This window comes from Cynara cardunculus, unplaced genomic scaffold (assembly GCF_001531365.2).
Source record: "Cynara cardunculus var. scolymus isolate 2C unplaced genomic scaffold, CcrdV1 Un_Scaffold_2127, whole genome shotgun sequence".
NCBI classification, from domain to species: Eukaryota; Viridiplantae; Streptophyta; class Magnoliopsida; order Asterales; family Asteraceae; genus Cynara; species Cynara cardunculus.
The window spans coordinates 61,185-79,654 of record NW_020200985.1 but is presented as its reverse complement, the minus strand read 5'-3'; the positions used below and the strand labels follow the sequence as shown (position 1 = coordinate 79,654).

The 18,470-nt window shown below is 31.6% G+C and overlaps 2 protein-coding genes across 4 annotated transcripts; both read right to left on the bottom strand.

Annotated features, from left to right (window-relative positions):
• Positions 1-504: 504 nt before the first annotated feature.
• On the bottom strand, positions 505-6,801 carry LOC112502887. 3 transcript variants are annotated; one of them, XM_025106902.1, is made up of 4 exons: positions 6,512-6,776; positions 3,669-3,753; positions 1,886-2,347; positions 505-777 (listed from the first exon to the last, which is right to left on the bottom strand). In XM_025106902.1, the coding sequence occupies exons 2-4, from the start codon at positions 3,669-3,671 to the stop codon at positions 625-627; spliced, it is 618 nt and encodes a 205-aa protein (XP_024962670.1). In that variant the 5' UTR covers positions 3,672-3,753; positions 6,512-6,776; the 3' UTR covers positions 505-624. The 3 variants fall into 3 exon arrangements, with proteins under 3 accessions (XP_024962670.1, XP_024962671.1, XP_024962672.1); XM_025106903.1 differs by lacking the exon at positions 3,669-3,753 and having other exon boundaries at positions 6,512-6,801; XM_025106904.1 differs by lacking the exons at positions 3,669-3,753; positions 6,512-6,776 and adding an exon at positions 2,615-2,693.
• Positions 6,802-10,042: 3,241 nt separating this feature from the next.
• LOC112502883 (ethylene-responsive transcription factor ERF011-like) lies at positions 10,043-10,805 on the bottom strand. Its single transcript, XM_025106895.1, has one exon. The coding sequence runs from the start codon at positions 10,653-10,655 to the stop codon at positions 10,149-10,151; it is 507 nt and encodes a 168-aa protein (XP_024962663.1). The 5' UTR covers positions 10,656-10,805; the 3' UTR covers positions 10,043-10,148.
• Positions 10,806-18,470: the final 7,665 nt, after the last annotated feature.

Genomic DNA, 18,470 nt, shown 5'->3' with positions numbered 1-18,470 from the left:
AAGAACCATCATATGGTACTTAACAGACAAAACTTCATCATCTGGGGAAGTCCAGAATGACCTCAATGATGCTCTTACGAGAACACCTTCTTTTTATGAAAACGCAAGTACACCCTTCTACTATAATCAGTCACATGTGATACCATAATACGTCACATGTACATGTGCGATGCTAAATAAGAGGCACGGACGATCTTTGGTGCGACATCGATTGCGAGCCAAGTCGCGTGCACACAAACTACGCCTCATCACGTGCATTATCACATGTGATTAGAGAGTACTCGATGTGATATTGTAATCCATCACATACAATACACATGTAATACTAAATCAGTGACGGAAACGACCTTTGGCGTGACTATAGGTCACAGGCCAAGTCCAGCAACTGCCGGGTGCTCTCACATGTATTATCAGATGTGATAAGAAGAGTGTTCTTGTGCTTTCGTAAAATGGAGGTGTTCTTGTTTGAATCTCCACCCATATATGTATGTATAGAAACATCTCTTAGAAGCAGCATCATTTGTTGCACAAATCTAAAAGTGACCTTTGACATATCACAGCACAGATGAGTAGATTTGGAAGTTTGGGAACAATGTGATAAAGGCAAAAGGAATAGGTATCATATCAACCATCCATGAGTTTTGTGTTATAACAGGCTGCCAATCGCTTAACAGTTCCGTCGTTTTGTGCACCATCAATCAGTTCATACTTCTTGTAATTTGCTTTCAAAGTTTCTGCCTGCTGATTATGCAGCTTCTCTTCTTCTGCCAGTTGTTGCTGCAAAACACAAAATAATAAACGCCATTTATGTCGCACAGTCATGTGTCCAAAGTCGTTTCAGAATAAATTACCATACAAACACATAGAAAGTATAATACAATGTTTACCTACAAGAAACATATAGGCGGTCGCCAAAGGGTTAAGCCTCACCAGGTTGAGGAGTGTGTGTGAGTTTTGCCATATATATATATAGAGAGAGATATATATAAATGCAAGTGGTCCACTGCAGACTAAGAGGTCTCATAGTCAGACTTCATGTTGATTAACATTAACCTTCAGCTTTCTTCACCATTGATTTCTGTTCACGTCATCTAGAATGGAACCTCCAACTCTCTGAAACCTCACCACCGACTCCTAAATCTATTGCATTTACACTAAGCAACCACACAATAATTACAGGTTCATCACTACGGTTAAAAAACTTCAAACCTCCCCCAGTAAGGCTCAAGCAAGACTGATTACAAGAGTTCTTATTCAAAATTTTCAATGCTTAAGTGAGGCATCATCAAGTGTTGATTCTATCACTCAGTTATGTGTTATTGCAATATTAATGTAGTTCTGTGACAAGGCAACTTAACTCCCTCTCAAACGGTAACGGCAATCTAAGAGACTTTTTACCTAACGCTTACCAGGTAAGCGTCAACACTTCAACTTAACTTACCGTGTAAGATTTTAGTCCATTAAAATGGCATTAATGTAACAATTTATCCAATAAGCGCTTCAGAATCGTCACTTTCACTTACCGGGTAAGACTCTCGGTCCTTGTAATCACTCTTACCGAGTTAAAATTCGCAATCCTTGTCAGTGACCCGGTAAGCACTTACCAGGTAAGCGTTTAGTAAACGGCCCCTAAATCTCAGTTACGGATCTTCAAGATCATATCCCTTTTTTGCACAAAAAAGCTGGCCATTTTCGAGATTATGGTGTCTCTACGGCTGTTCTCTACGAGACAGGGGTCCATCAGGGAGTGAGGTTATAAATTATAATAGCAGCTTCATATTCATATATATTTATGGGGCTACTCAAATCAAATCAAATAAATAATTGATGTATGGCATCCAGAAATGTTTCACAAGTTAAACGAGAAACAGTTATTAGCATATACCTCCATTAGAAATGAGGCCTCGGCAGCATGCTTTTTCGTCAGGTTCTTAAACTTCTTTGCCACCTCAAAGTTTGGATGGCTTGGGTCCATCCAATGGCATACTATCCTTTTATGAGACTTCTTAGGACGATCATCAAACATTTCCATTTGGGCTTTTTGTGCTCTAACAGGCCTTGGCATCCCAGATATCATAAAAGGGGATTCACCCACATCACGAATGATTTCTTCAGCCTGTTTTATGCTTTCCATCTCCACCAAAGCAGCACAAATGCTGGACATGAAGTAGGCGGGAATAAACTGAACATTCATGACGTTCCCAAACTGATTGAGAGCATTTTCTAGAACAGCTTTAGTAACCTGATGGGAGAGATTGTCAAGGTAAATCGTCCTCTTGACCTTTTCTTGGAATGCCGCATATTCTGCCTCAGCTGATGGTTCCATTATGATATTGCTAAATTTGATCTATTAGAAAAAGACAAGATGCCGTTAGAAACCAAACTTGCACAAAAAACATAAATGTAACCAAATCCATCGAGCATATATGAAAAGGTTTACAGATAGATGCAAGCTTAGTTGAGTAAATTAGTAGTTAGCGCGGACTACTCAATTTACCCCAGGGTTGTTTATGTAGTTGCTTGTAGTTTGAGCTAAAGTCTCAATACATGTTATTATTACAACAAACGTACAATTAAAGCCATGAAATCGCCATACATAACATAGAAATCACACCTGGAAAGGGTGGACAGTTAGCTAGAGCAGCAGGTGCTGTAGCAAAACTGATCATTTCTAGCAAATTCAAAGGCCAACTATAATTCCTTTTTATACACAGAAAAAATAGACTTGCATAATATCTATTAGGAATCCTTTGTGTACCTTAGTGTTCCTAGCCATCCACTCATTTTTATCAATCTACGAATTAATACTAATATCAAATTATTAAATAAGTTGGTGCAAATCTTATTTTTCATTGACTTTCTTCAAAAGAGATAAGATCCGTGAATCGGAAACAATTACTTGAGAATAAAAAAACCTTTTTTTATGGAACAGATACATTAATATGTGTTGATAATACCTCTCCTTCCACTTCTGGCTCCTATGTTAATAGGGTTGGGACTTCTTCTTTGGAAGGGCAGTCGGCATATCCAAACACACTTTGTCAATATCTTAGCAGGTTATTGCATTATTAATTACATTATTTTAACCTGGATATCCAACCCGCTATGCGAGCCGACTAATCCTAAGGCAACCACCCGCTTCGCGAGTATCCCGGAGTCACCGCATCTGAACCTCCGTGGCCACAAGGGGATTTTTATTCCTCTTTGGATTCGAACCTAGGACCTCCGAGCACTTTGAACCTTTGGAGTCCAAGCTCAAACCAACCGGGCACCACCCTTGTGGTTTTAATTACAAATTTGCGATCAGATGTATCATGATAATCACGAACAGGACAGATCTAGGCAAGTTGTAAATACCTGGCTTAAAAGTTTATGTTTAAATAAGCAGATAACATAATTCCGCACTAACCTCAATAAAGTATAAAAACTACGCAATTTATGTAACCAGATTTGCAACATAAACAGTAATTTCAAGAGGATTATGGATACAAAAAGTCAAATACAATCTACAACATACTTATTATGTCCTCTTTAATGGAACCACATTTCTAGGGCCAGGATACATATGCATCTCCTATTGCATAGAACTTGAAGCAAATCTGTAATTAAAGTTTTCATTTAACTTTATTCCAATAACTTTGATGTTCAAACAGGTTATGGCTGTTTACCATTCATTGTTGATAAGCGGTGTCTTGAGTAGGAGGCCTATCTGAAGTAGGCGGTTCTGTCCGGAGTAAGCGCTGTTTGGAAAAACTGTTTACCAAGTGTTATGGATTTAGCACCGGGTGACAGAAAATTACCATTATAATTCTCTATATGTTGAAATGTTGAATTAAATGACCGATTACCAAATATTCAGTACGAATAGGTGATGGATGACGATAAATTATTTTTCATAATTTAAAAAATATTTAGCCAAGAACATATACTCCGGTTTCATTTGTCTTTATTCAACAATGAAATTATGCTTCTTATTTGGTGTTTCTGCTACATTCTTCCAAGAAAGTGTCTTAAGGCCCACCTTCTCGTCTATTCATGACTCGATAAACGTTTTGCCCTATTTTCTTATTTCCAGTTAATCTTAGGTTTCTTCAGTTGTGAAGATTCACCAAAATTTGCATATCTAGAAAAATTAAGAAACATATCATGATTTTTAACAATCACAGGCATATGGTGTTCGAGAAGTCCATGAAATAACAAACATCACCAACAAGCCTTGCAAACATCACAATCAAATGATATAAAAGACATCGTTAGACTTTCAGTCGATACTCAACCATGACCAGATCCAATGAACAAAAAAGTAACATTTTCTGTTTTACGACGATATCAGAGATATAGTTTGAGTTTAAGATCAAACAAACTACTTATGAAATTCAAATCTGATAGGGATTTTCAGCATGTTTGACCAATGCCGCCTAAATAAAAACTTCCACAAAGAATTAATTTTCATAGCTTTCAAGTACGGGCAGGTCTGAATGCAAAGAATGCGGTGCCTGTTTGGGAGAGATTCATCATCATTCTTAGACATAAACATACAAAAACCTAGAGAGAATTACAATTCAAGGAAAGAGCACACCATTTTCCAGCCCCTACTTGACAAATACATCTGGAGACCCCTGACAGGATCAAATGCACATACAATGGAATAGTTTTTCTTCCAGCAAAAGCAGCAAAACATCAGCAGAATCAGCTACATTTATTTGGCAAGCAACCCCAGAAGAAATTCTCTGCTATGAGGGGAGTTCCATCTTTTTTTGTAGATGCCAATCCTTATGTTGGTCATTTCTTATCTAGTTACACATGACATCAAATACTATAAAGTTAATTCTATGAGGCAACGTTTTGCTTTTATAGTTAATTTTCTGGTTCACAATCCAACCACAGGACCATGGATCTTGATCCAACTTACAAAACACAATAATCCTACTCTCTATGTTACTAATTTCACTATAACACCATCCAATAATAACACACTTTCATCTTTTCATGGGTCTAAGGGACCATACACCTTTATATGCTCCTTATTGCCTGCCACAGCAATTAGAAGATTGCTTATTCCTAAATTTAAAAAATCCAAGTGTTTTTTTAAGTGATCGTATATGAGAATATGGTCATGAAACTTGACTACTGGGAATAATCCAGAGTATCTTACACCAGATGTTTCAAATATTTACTAAGCGTATAAACGTTCTGGAGGGAATTTGTAGATGGTGACCGTGAGGATGTACACAAACTGGGCAAACAAATGTTGGAATCCTTCAGCCAAAACTCAGGTAAAAGAATGAGTGTTGTCGGAAATGAAGGTAGACACCCTTTTGTACTTCCTCCATTGATGGGCGATTGGGCTCAACAGATTTTTTAGAATAACGAAAGAAGGAAGACCACATTTGATCCTAAACCCTCTGCGAGACCCTGTAACCAGAATTCTATTTTCCAGGTTCTTTTGATGTTGTTTTGATCTCTGTCGACCTGCCTCCATGTTGTCGTGCTCTACTTTATATCGTATATGAGTACTCTATGATCCTAGTTACTAGGTCTTAGTTCTAAGATTATCCTGGTAATTTAGTAACTTATCAATTCCATGAGAAACAATATAGCTGCTGTTCGTATTAACAATCATAGTTAAGTGTATTTAAAAGTTAATTTGGGGTCATCTTTTTATAATTTATATATCATGTTTCATCTTTTAGCTAGTCCCAATTATCTTGAGAAGGCTAATTAATGATGATGATGATGACGATGATGAACTGATCGAATTGTGGGTCATACAAGATATCTGACCAAATTAAAAGCCTTCGGTGATGTCCTATATCGTAAAAAGTTGTTCCTAATTGGGTGCTGTTAATTAATTTTTTCATTTCCGTCATCAGTGATGCATGACATAATCTTCCTGAATTAGACATGAAGACTACATGGCTTTCGGTGGATAATATAAATCCAGTGCCGATACAGAAAATTTCGACACTTGAATTTATGAGAGCAGGAGAACTTAAAGGTACAAAACGAGTTGAATGCCCATTTCTAATTGATCATTGTTCTTCTTTACTGTATTTTTACTTTTGTATCTATGTACATTGATTATGGGTTAGGATTTATAATTTATTTGACTTCACTTACCTAATTTTTCAAGTTCATTTGGTTTTTACTTTTGATGTTTGATTTGTTAACTTTACATCTATTAAGATGATGGGGTCGTTTTTATCATAAAAGAACATGAAGAAGGAGAATCAGATAAGTCAGGAATTTTTACAAACACTTGACATACATACGTAATAAACTTTAAACAGCCGTGATGATAGGCTTTATATCTTTGATCAACGAGAACAGTGTAAGACTGTAACAAAAACACAAAGAGACGAGTGAAATTTCCAAAACCTAAGCACATAACTTTTATTATCAACATATAAATCAAAAGCATATTTCAAAAATTACAAAACAATACTCGTCAAAATAAACAAACCCAAATCATCGAAACCTAAACAGAAAAATGAAGTAGCATTGTTTATACCTGAAACCACAGATAGATAGCGAGGGAGGGCGAGAGATATATACTGATACGATGATGGCCACAGAAGTAGGGAAGTTTCGTTGATCGGTGTGGCTTCCGCACCCCTCCACACCGCCGCCGATATTCTGACGAGATGGCTGAGATATGCCGTAAAGGCTTTCAATCGACTAACTGAACTCTCGAGACGAAACTATTTTTGCAAGAACTCATAAATTTACCATACATCAATCAATTCTTGAATTCTTTTTCTGATTCAGTTGTTTCAAGTTCTACAAATTTCATATTTCACCACCGTTCCCAGCCCTTCAAAAGCCAATTTATTACATTGGGCTCAGAGTTTTGGGCCAACCCTTTATTTTTGGCCCAAAAGAGGTCGATTAGGACAGGATTGACCGGTAGAAATTCTTAGGCAATTTCAAGGATCTTTAAGATTTCTTTTCAAAATTTTCAATTTTACAAAAGAAAAATCTAAGTGAATGTAATATTTAAATTCTATTTTAATTATAAATTAGAAAAATGTAATTAAAAAATATTAATAATATTTTTGTGTAAAAATATCCTTTTAAAAAAAGGACTGGATTTTAGACCGGCTTGATAGGAACATGACCAGTTACTGGGCCTACATCAGCCTCTGGATTTTTTATTGAGACCAGGACTTGCCACCCTGATTTCTAGGGACCAAAATTTGGGACCGATCCCACCCAACTCGAGACGGATTTTTAGCCATCTCTAATTTCACCACCTACACTTTTTCAATTATACAATATGCTTATAAAAATGGTAGTTATATAATTGTAGCTTACAAATTAAGTGATATAGCTATGAAAAATATATAAAGTTGTTTCCTTAATCAAATCAACATTTTTAATGGACTTCGTAGTTACACATCTTGTGTATGTTTGTATAAGTATTTATATGCAGTGTTAAAAATCTTCCAATGCGTTTGGTTTGGATGTATCACATTATTGATCATGCTGTTAATAAATTTGAATATGAAAAAAAAAATCATTATTATTATAACGATACAGTGGAAGGTGTATGTCTATCATCACACATCATGATTGAAGATGGCAAGCCGAGTAGCATGTACATTGATTGCAAATAGTGATAGATGACACTGATGATATACGAAAAGATTTATGAAATGTCTCAAATCCGTTGGTTTATGAAATATTTTTTAGGGATTTGGAATTTTAAGAATTTGAATTTTTGTTGTGTTTAATTTGTAAGATTTGAAATGGAATTTTGGATTTCTTACTTTATATAATTTATAAAAATGAATTATAAAAAATAGTTGAATTACTTATTTATTATTAGATAATTAACAAATAATTATTTTTAAGGTATTTCAAAACATTATTACAAGATGATTTTAGACTTGTATCAAAAATGGTTTATTTTCTACCAACAATTTCTAGCTACATGTAAAACATGTCCACAAGTTCCTACTTTTACCAGTTTTAACCCCTTGCAATAAATTTATCTAATCAACACAGAGTATTTCAACACGTTATATCTTTTCCCCTATTTTTTTTTTTAACGTTATGTAATTGTAAGAATCATCAATATGATTATGAAAGTTTAGAGCATCTCTCACAGTTATACTATTTTATAAATCTTGGAGATTTGAGAAAAAATTATTCCACCAGTTATGTTGAACTCCTTCTAAAATAAAGAGGGGAAATGAGAGAAAATAGATAAATAAACCATATTTGGTACAAGTCAAACCGAAAACACAAGACACAAAGAAGGGGCTAACTTTCTGGAAGAACCAGAAACAGAAAGCATGACAACAAGAAACTAATCGAAGCTAAAAGGCCAACAAAACGAATCAAAGAAACCCCAACTAGCAAAGAGAGCCAAACCCCCACACCGCTCTGCCCATGACCAAGAGAAATCTCTGGCCTTATTGGAAAACCAATGGAATGAGAGGGGTTGAAGAGTAAAAAAACGATTGACGACCTTAAGCAATGAATCTTCCACTTATTTGATGGGAACCTGCACCCGCTATTTTTTTTTACCCAAGGCTTATTTCGAAATAATATTATATATTGCATTTTTTATTGCTTTTGCTGTAGGCTTTTTCGTTTTTCTAATTTCTTCCCTGTCATCAGGTCACCAACTTCCTTGACCTTAAAAATTCAATTAATCTTTTGATAAAATTGCAAAAATTAGGGTACATTCTGGGAAAATCCATCTTTTCATAGAGTTTTCTTGCTCCATATTTGAATATCTTTTACATATCCTCCCAGTTTGTCGAGTTTCATTATTGCGAACGTACTCCCCAGGCGGGATACTTAACGCTCCTTTTTTGCTTGTTGAATAGATTGTAGAGAACTCTCCACAAAACCACACATGATTACTTTAAAGGATGACGAGGTAGGTTTTTTTTAACGGATCAAATTAATAAAATTATTGTAATCAAATAAGAGAACTCAAACCACCAAAATGGTTCGACAAAAATTGAATATGTGAAATAAACTAAAAAGTTGTTTAAAAATATTGTGTAAGTTATACATTTTAATTACGATTTTGATCTTGATCTCTTGATTAGTGAATGGATATAAAACAATAAAATTTATTATTTTTGGACCGCTTCAATATTTATTTTTGGAAATTCTAATCATTTATAAACGTCAACATCTCACACTATTTGCTAATACCCCTAGCATTGACACGTGTCTCCCTCCTTTTGTATGTACCATCTTGATCCAGATGTCGATCAATTGTGTTTTACTTTGACAAATATAAAAAAGCAGGCCGTTTTCGTTGTGATTACCTGGGTCTCAACCATACATCCTTGCTTATCTGATGATACAATGTTTTGTTTGTCTGAATTATCCAACACAAGTCCCTTTGTTCCGGGCAGTCAAATTTTATTTTCTTAAAGTTAAAAATCAACGGCATATTCAAAAGTGAATACAAGTCATTATAAAATCAGAAGATTCATAAGTTAAAAAAAGGATTTTATCGAGAAAAAAAAAGTTAAAAGAAAAGAAAATTTGGGCAAAAGTTTTACCGACAATCATAACCTTCCCTCCATCTCCAAAGATATCATATGACGAGAAATTGGGAGGGTGTTTGGGATTGCTTATTTGAAACAACTTATGATTTTCTACTAAAACACTTATCAACTTATTATAAGTCAGAAAGATTTAACTTCTACAAAAAGTCCTTATTACCGATTTGACACCGGTATAAGTTGTTTATCGATGTCAAACCGAAATAAGTCAATAAGTTATTTTTATAAGGAATCTCAAATGCCCCCTCAATATAAGAAAATGATGGCACATGTGACAACAAACATCTTAATTCTTAATGATGAACAAGACTTATAACTGAAAACCCAATATAAGACAACTTCATTCTCACATACCACATCAGAAGTGGTCCTGTTTTTCTTTGTATTTTGTCTTTTTTTAAAGATTTTGTTAAAAAACAAGTCATATACATATACATATACATATACATATACATATACATATACATATACATATACATTTTAAGATGAGGTTAAAAAGCATTGTATTGGAATATTGAACAAGAGTCTTTATTCACCAGAACCCCAATTACAACCTATCATTCTTTTTTCCAAGAAAAAGATTTTGACCAAAAAATTAGCTTCTGTTCAACACCTTCACCAGTTATCATCCCCATCTGGGTATTCGGACTCGGGTTCGGGTTTAGGTATCTTGTTCAAATCGGGCTTTTCTTGAAACCAACAGGGCTTGAGTTCAGAAGGCGTACCACTCCTACTCATCAACGTACAACTCGTTTCAGCGTCCACGCGAGCCCCAACCTCCGTCGCTTTCTTCCGAATAGAAGCGGCGGACAACTCATGTGGACCACCATCGGACGCCAGCAATTCCGGGAAGTTGAGGCGGGCGGAGGGACCACGTAGATGGTAGACGGCGGTGTCGTAGGCTCGAGCCGCGGCGATGGGTGTGGAGTAGGATCCGAGCCAAATCCTGGAGCGTTTATTTGGTTCCCTAATTTCCGCCACCCACTTTCCCCACTTCCTCATCCGTATTCCCTTGTAAGGCCTCTGATCGTTTTTCCTTTTGGCCGTCGATGGACAACTACTACTATTACATCGTCCGTCTAATTCGCCACCTCCACCACCGCGTCCGCCTATCTCTTCCATGGATCTAGGAGAAAAAGTCAAATCAACAGCACCGACACCTTTTCTTCTTGTTTCTCTATACAGTTCTGGGTGTGTCTATTAATAACGAAATAATCAATCCAACAGATTTAATTGGCGGCCATGATCAGATATATATATACATCTACATATATATGTGTGTATATATATATATATAGAGAGAGAGAGAGAGAGATTATTGTGGTGTGTGTAGATTTCAGGTCGACTGGAGGGGGTGATTTTGATGGATGGATCAGGGGTTTGTTGGTGTGGATGAGAGAGAGAGAGAGAGAGGCACGGCCGAATTAATAAACAAAATTCATTATTAAAAATATTAAAATGTTTTTTATAATATGTATTTTGGAGTTTAATCAAAATATTGTTTCAAAACTTGTTTTTTATATTTATTAAGTATGAAGACTTCTTCAATTTAATCAAATTTGTTAATATAAACTAGAAGGGTACTTATCTAATATAGCAAAATACATTTTGATTTTAATGTTTTGTTTTATCATCTGTCTTCATCAATGTTATAATACGGTTTTATGTGGTTTTGAAAAAACGATAATATTTTTATTTTTAAATAAAATATACATTTTAAGATATCATAAAATTTAAAAAAAAAAATATTAAAATTAGTATCAAATTAACTATTTAAAAATTCTCGTTCTTTTATGTAATTTCTTTTAATTATAATTTAATTTAAGGTTAATAACAAAATAATTTATTTTGATTGTTAAATATATCTTATAAAGATAATAATTAAGTATTCAGTTAGAACTCAATAATTATCTTTGTTATATTTTAGATTTTTATATTTAAAATGAAATGTTTATCATTTATTTGATTATGTTTATCTGCAGTTAGTTACAGGAATTCAAACATAAAGCTTTAATAAGTTGTACTTATGTATAATTTACTTATAATCTTGAATTTAAGTAATATGCATCAATAAACAGTACTTTGTGCGTAAAAAATGGTTTTTAAGAGTTTTTGTCAAATGTTTTACAATATAGTATAGATTGTTAAGCTCAAATTTGGATGTAAATTATAAAGGGAAATTTATAAAAATAACCGTTTTACACAACCCTTTGCCACAAAATAACTATATTTTAGAGGTTTTGCCAAAATAACCACCCGGATCGCCCCCGGATAATGGGGGCGATCCCCTTAAAAAAGTATTAAAAAAAATCCTCAAAAGTCGAGATTGCTATTCATCTCGTTGACCGTGTTTGACCTCGCTCGGAGGCGATCCGTACAGTACGGGGGCGATCCGTACTGTTCACCCATGAATTCTTTTTTTAAATTGAAGTTGTATTTTTTTAACTTTTTTAAAACCAAATTTCATGAGGAAAAGATTTAAAAATAAATCTTTATAATTATGGAGACGCAAAAATTAATTTTCATGGGAAATCAGATATAATATCTGATTGACRAWATTTDAMMTCTATTTTTATACAACAATTAAGGGGTGTTTTTAATAAAAATGGAAAAATACATAAAGTGTCTTTTTACATATTTAATTTTAAATTTCACAATTTACTGGGGGCGATCCGAGTAAAAAAAAATTGATTTTTTTTTCACTATAAATACCAACCTCCTAATTCATAATTTTTCACACATTCCCTTCCATTTCTTTTCTCGTATATTTTACTCTCACAACCCTTAACCTATTAAACACAATAAACCATCATAACCTTTAACCCATTAAACACAATCAACCATCACAAAACATGAAATCACGTGAAAGTGATAATGTTTGTGTGTATCTTCGAAGTGGCGGTTTATTCCAAGATATAAATGGTGTTTTAGAGTACCTTCTGATTACCTCCCCCACATGTATAATGTCTGATTTTTTCTCCAAATATCAACTAAATATTTTTTTTCGTAACCACAATTATCATCCAGTTATTTTATAACGAAAAACCGTGAAATTTAAAATTAAAAACAAAAAAYAGAGGTCAAATTTCGTCAATCAGATATTATATCTGATTTCCGAAACACAAAACATAGAAAATTAATTTTTGCGTCTCCATAATTATAAAGATTTATTTTTAAATCTTTTCCTCATGAAATTTAGTTTTAAAAAAGTTAAAAAAAATACAACTTCAATTTAAAAAAAAAATTCATGGCTGAACAGTACGGATCGCCCCCGTACTGTACGGATCGTCCCCGTGAATAGTACGGATCTCCCCCGGGCGAGGTCAAACACGATCAACGAGATGAACAGTAATCTCGACTTTTGAGAATTTTTTTTTTTTTACTTTTTTAAGGGGATCGCCCCCATTATGTACGGATCGGGGCGATCCGGGTGGTTATTTTGGCAAAACCTCTAAAATGTGGTTATTTTGTGGCAAAGGGTTGTGTAAAACGGTTATTTTTATAACTTTCCCAATTATAAATCATATTAAACCAAATGTTAAATTTGGAAGTTAATAATTTTATCTAAAGGTCATTGTGAGTATTTTATAGTATCTCGAACAGTTTATCTCAAATAGAGAAAATCAATTTTTTTATTATCTACAATGTTTTAATTACTTTCATACCTTAAGGTATTTCCAACCGTTAGCAAGCTGTTGGAAATGCTCTTTCTATAAAATAGAAAATCACGGAGAAATCCTCAATATATAAAATTATCTATAACTCTAAAGAGATGAGAGAGAAATAAGGTTTTTTTTATTCATTTCACGGATTAATTGTTTATATGAAGTTTTTTTTTCAAAAGTGCATTTGAATCATACAATTCTAAAATATTTAAATAATATAATTAATAATAAAATCTCTAAAATAGAGAACTTGTTGAAGTTAAATATAATTTATTTTAGATATTTTGACTTTTAATTCTTTATCTTAAATAAATTACAAAAAATTTATTGGAGATGCTCTACAAATATCATTTCTTCTCTTTCATCTCATTAAAAACATAACATACACAAACAATTTATATTAGAATTTGCGAACATATGAAATATTCAAAAACTTATAATTACATTGTGAATGTATGAAATACTCAAAATTTATTCCATGTACATTTGTGTTGTTCTAAAACACATTATCACAATGTGAATATATAATGAATTAACATTTAGTTACAGCTCTTTTAACTTTTCATCAAATGAAATCACATGTGAAACCAGTCTGTTTTCATGAGACTCGTAAAACCATTTTTTTACACTTGAAACTTTATAGCAAAACACTGTGAATGTTCGTTTTTTTATATTCACAGCATTTTACTATAAAATTTCAACTGTTAAAAAAAGATACGAAAAAAAGATATGAAACAGTAAAAGTAATAACAACAAATTTCACCAAACTAATATAAAAAAATACCAAATGATTATTAGTTGTAAGTTGTAAATATTAAATTTTGACTTTTCTAAATAAAGTGATTTTATGAAAGTCCTAGATTACCATAATTACATTATTTAGTGAATTTTCTCCTAAATTACCAAAGTATGCATTATCATAATTGACTTTCCTAACTTAAATGGTTTTATGAGTTGTGAAAAAATTAGTGAATTATCTTTTCATGTTTATTTAATAAATAATATTAATTATTTTAAATATTTCATTTAGAGTTTTTAAATGATCTTCTAAATAAAATTTTCAAATAATTAAACCCTTACAAACCTATTGATAAAATAATATACTTTCTATGCTTAATATAATTATGATTAATATATATATATATATATATATATATATATAGATAGATAGATAGATAGATAGATTGAGGAACGATCAAATGAAAATCACTCTCATTTGTGTAAACCATGTAAACCAATCTCATTCATTCATTTTCTTGATCAATGGTCAAGATTAGTATAAGTTATATTAGGAAATAAAAAAAAATAAAAATAAAAATTTATTTTATAATCTTAAAAAGGGTAAAATGGTAACTTTGGTAGTGGTAATATAATGACAATCATATCATGCATATCATAATATTAATGAAACAAAATCATTTGTAAAATAATATATTAATTTTATGTTCAAATATTATAAAAAAATAACATCTATCATTAAAATAGATCAACAATAAAAATAAAACACACTATAATCAATTTAACATATTGAAACCTTTTGAATAAAAAAAAAATTACTACTATATTTCATGAACGAAATGGTTTCACAGTTTCATCAATACACAAATCAACGTAATGCTAGATGAGACATTTGTCATTTTTAAGTTTCCGATAGATGGATCCGTTTCAATCTAATTATGAAATGGTTTCACTGTTTGCTAATTAAACAACATGTTCTTAACAATTATGAAATAGTTTCACTGTTTGCTAATGTCTGATGAGACATTTGTCATTTTCATGTTATTGGTAGATGAATCCGTTTCATTGTGATAATGAAATTGTTTTACTGTTCGCTAATTACATAACATTTTATTAACAATTATGAAATGGTTGCACTTTATTTATGCACCCCTTTCATCGACCAATTTTTTCCAATCCGAACACGTTTCATAGAGTCAATGCATTTACCATTACATGGTTTGTTAACCATTAAGTGAACAAAATCATCCAAAAAAAAACAAAATGAAACAATTTCATCAAATATTGTTGATAAGAAAACAAGATTATGCAAGAACATTATATTACGCAACCAGTTCATCCCCAAAAGTTTCATAAAACAAGCTCCTCATTGAACATTTTCACGAACCAATCTGCATACGTTTCATAAAACAAACTCCTCAATGAATGTTTTCATGAACAAATCTAACATGAATCTGTTTCACAGCTGATTATATTTTTACCGGTTCATGAATATTTGTTTGGATCTGTTACTGATTTCGTGGATTAATGAATATAATACTTTTCGATTTTCATATTATTACCACTAATAAACCGAGAAACCAAATAACAATATTCAATTTTTTAAATTTTAATTTAAATAAACATTTAAATATTACCATTTATAAAATTTTCTTTATTATGTTATCTTAATTAAGATTTATTAATAACTTCCATATATAATAGAAAACAATGCAAATGACAAATCTACCTTTAATGATTAAATTTAATTAAGAAAAAAAANAAACATTTAAATATTACCATTTATAAAATTTTCTTTATTATGTTATCTTAATTAAGATTTATTAATAACTTCCATATATAATAAAAAATAATGTAAATGACAAATCTACCCTTAATGATTAAATTTAATTAAGAAAAAAATGAATTTTTCTATTGGTCGAAATTAGTTTACATGGTTTCTAAGAATTAGACAGTTTTCATTTGATCTCATATATATATATATATATATATATATATATATATATATATATATATATAAGTATGTTAAAAAAGGGATGACCATTTTATTAATGTTATATTCTTTAAAGTAAACAATTTTAAAAAGAAAACTAACCAAGTTATGATGTTGTTTGGCTAGTTTTATTCACCCATGTATAAATTATATATAGTTGACTGAATAAGTTGTGAGTCTTATTAAACTCATTGAGATGCTAACAAACCGACATTTACTCATTTTAAATAAACCTCTTCACTTTATAACTCATTTTTTTCACGTCTGTGGCAAAATAGTCTGGATCTCGCAAATGTCTTCGCAACTTGTAAAATATATTTTATTTATGAATAAAATAAGATTTTATTAGGTCATTTCGCAAACCACCAAGAAGATTCCACACATCAAAAGGACATTCCGAAAGCTACTACACCCATTAAGCAAGCCACCAAGTGCATTTTGGCCTTATGTATCGGATTTTTATTATTATTGATGATATATTTTTACTAAATTATGTATCAAATCAAACATTTTTTCTACGAAAGAAGCATAAGGTTTGAAAAATGTTGTCGAGTATACACAAATGCACTCTCATTAAAGCATGATGTATTTTAAATACTGTCTTTTCATCAACTATATATATTATGATAGTTTCAATTTTTTTAGTATTAGCTGATTATATTTCAGATGTCATGGTTATTGAAAACATGTGAATCAAAAAGGTTGATTCAAGTCTTGTTGGATTTCAAGTTGTTTTGAACTGGGTTTTAAAGGTTCTAATCAATTACCTTTTTATAATCGTAGGCGCCTGAGTTAACTTGCATACACTTTGACTAATCCACGTGTACTTGAAATTAACAGTCGGACAAACCTCCAATGGCTATGATTGGACTCGAACTGAGGACTATTGGGAAGCAAATCCAATGTCTAACCAATAATCTACCCTAAGGGTTTGCTTTTTGATTCGATAAAATTTGGAAATTTTAAAGTATCAGTCATATAAAACCCCGAATTTGAACTTTAGTCTGTGACCAAAAATAACCTTTTGAAATTGGGATAGATTTAAGAATGTCGAGTACAAGTCCCTATACTTTTATTTGTTATAAAAGAGAACATAAGTTTTCTTTTAGTTTCTTAAAAGCCACAATTTTAGAAGTTCTATTTTTTAGAATGTGATATCGACAACTTGGATATTTTTAGTCTTGGATCTTGGTCGACCATCTAATGCATAAAACTGGACATATCTCTTCCTTTTGTAGACATGACTGACCCAACAAAAAGACGGTAACGCCTTTTTAATTTCGAACACGAACCTCTTTAAACAAATTGGAAGACAAAATAAACATAAAATATAGGGTTCCAATTTTCCCTTTTTTAAAACTTTTGTGGTTGATAAACTTTTAGGATACCAACCATCATAACCACCATATTTTATATACCCATCATCAATAAATATGATGTCATAAAAGTTATTTTACTTATATAATATGAAAATAAATGAAAAAATCTTTTAAATTAATTAAATATTGATAATGTAACATTTCAGATGAATCTTACGTTATCAAAAAATGAAGATGTCATATATGTATAGTGAATAATCCCTCTAACTATGCGACACATTTTAAGATCATAAACCTGAGTTGCATTTGCAGATAAAATGAAACCATGCAAACAATCAAACTGTAAAATTTATGACTTTATGTAACAAGTATGGAGAGAGTACGCATAAGCCATTCAAAATGCATTTCTTAGAAACTATTTCGATTTGTTGCAACAAAATTAATAATTAATTACCAAAATTCTATTTAAGACATGAGTTTCAGCACCTCCTTCGTCGTCATTGAGGGGTGGGATCTTCATAGTTGATGTTCAACCGTAGGCTATATTTACAAAACAGAAGGAATTAAACAAGTGGTCCATCATCCACTACAATAAAATTTAATGGCTTTTGAAAAACATACTATATTAAAGTATTTTTAGTTTAAAAAATTAAAATTATCAAAGCTATTTTGATCATTTACCAACATTTCATTCCAATTTCAAAACTACTTTATGTGAACTAAACAGACATATTTCAATTTCTTTAACAGATTCCATTCAAATTCTGTCAACCAAACAAGTGGTCAAACCATACAACATTCTATTCAATTCCTTTAAAATCAAACTTCTTTGGCAGATTTCACTATATCCAAAAACATTATGTAAATCAAACACCACATTGATTTGAAAAAATTTACTCCCACAATTATGCTAAAAACCACTCTAATTTTTTTTAATATAAAATATTGATAATTTTAATTTACAAGCATTTTATTAGAAATTAAAAAATAAAATTAATAATTATTAGGAAGAAAATGAGTAGCATGGAAAAGTTGGTTTGGGAAGATGTACCAACTAAAAACCAATTAATGAGGGATTTGGTGGATACAAAGGACTTTCTCTTTGTATTAATATATATATATATATATATATATATTGTTTTTTCAATTTTAATATCTTTATTGTTCGGAAAAAAATATGTAACCAAAAGACTTAATATTGCATAAGAAATAATATAATGTT

Bases quoted from the DNA above. Each gene is read 5' to 3' on its own strand.
- LOC112502887 (XM_025106902.1), bottom strand. The intron at 778-1,885 runs GTATATGCTAAT...TGTGTTTTGCAG, and splicing joins AGGCCTCATTTCTAATGGAG to CAACAACTGGCAGAAGAAGA.
- LOC112502883 (XM_025106895.1), bottom strand. From the start codon at position 10,655: ATGGAAGAGATAGGCGGACGCGGTGGTGGAGGTGGCGAATTAGACGGA.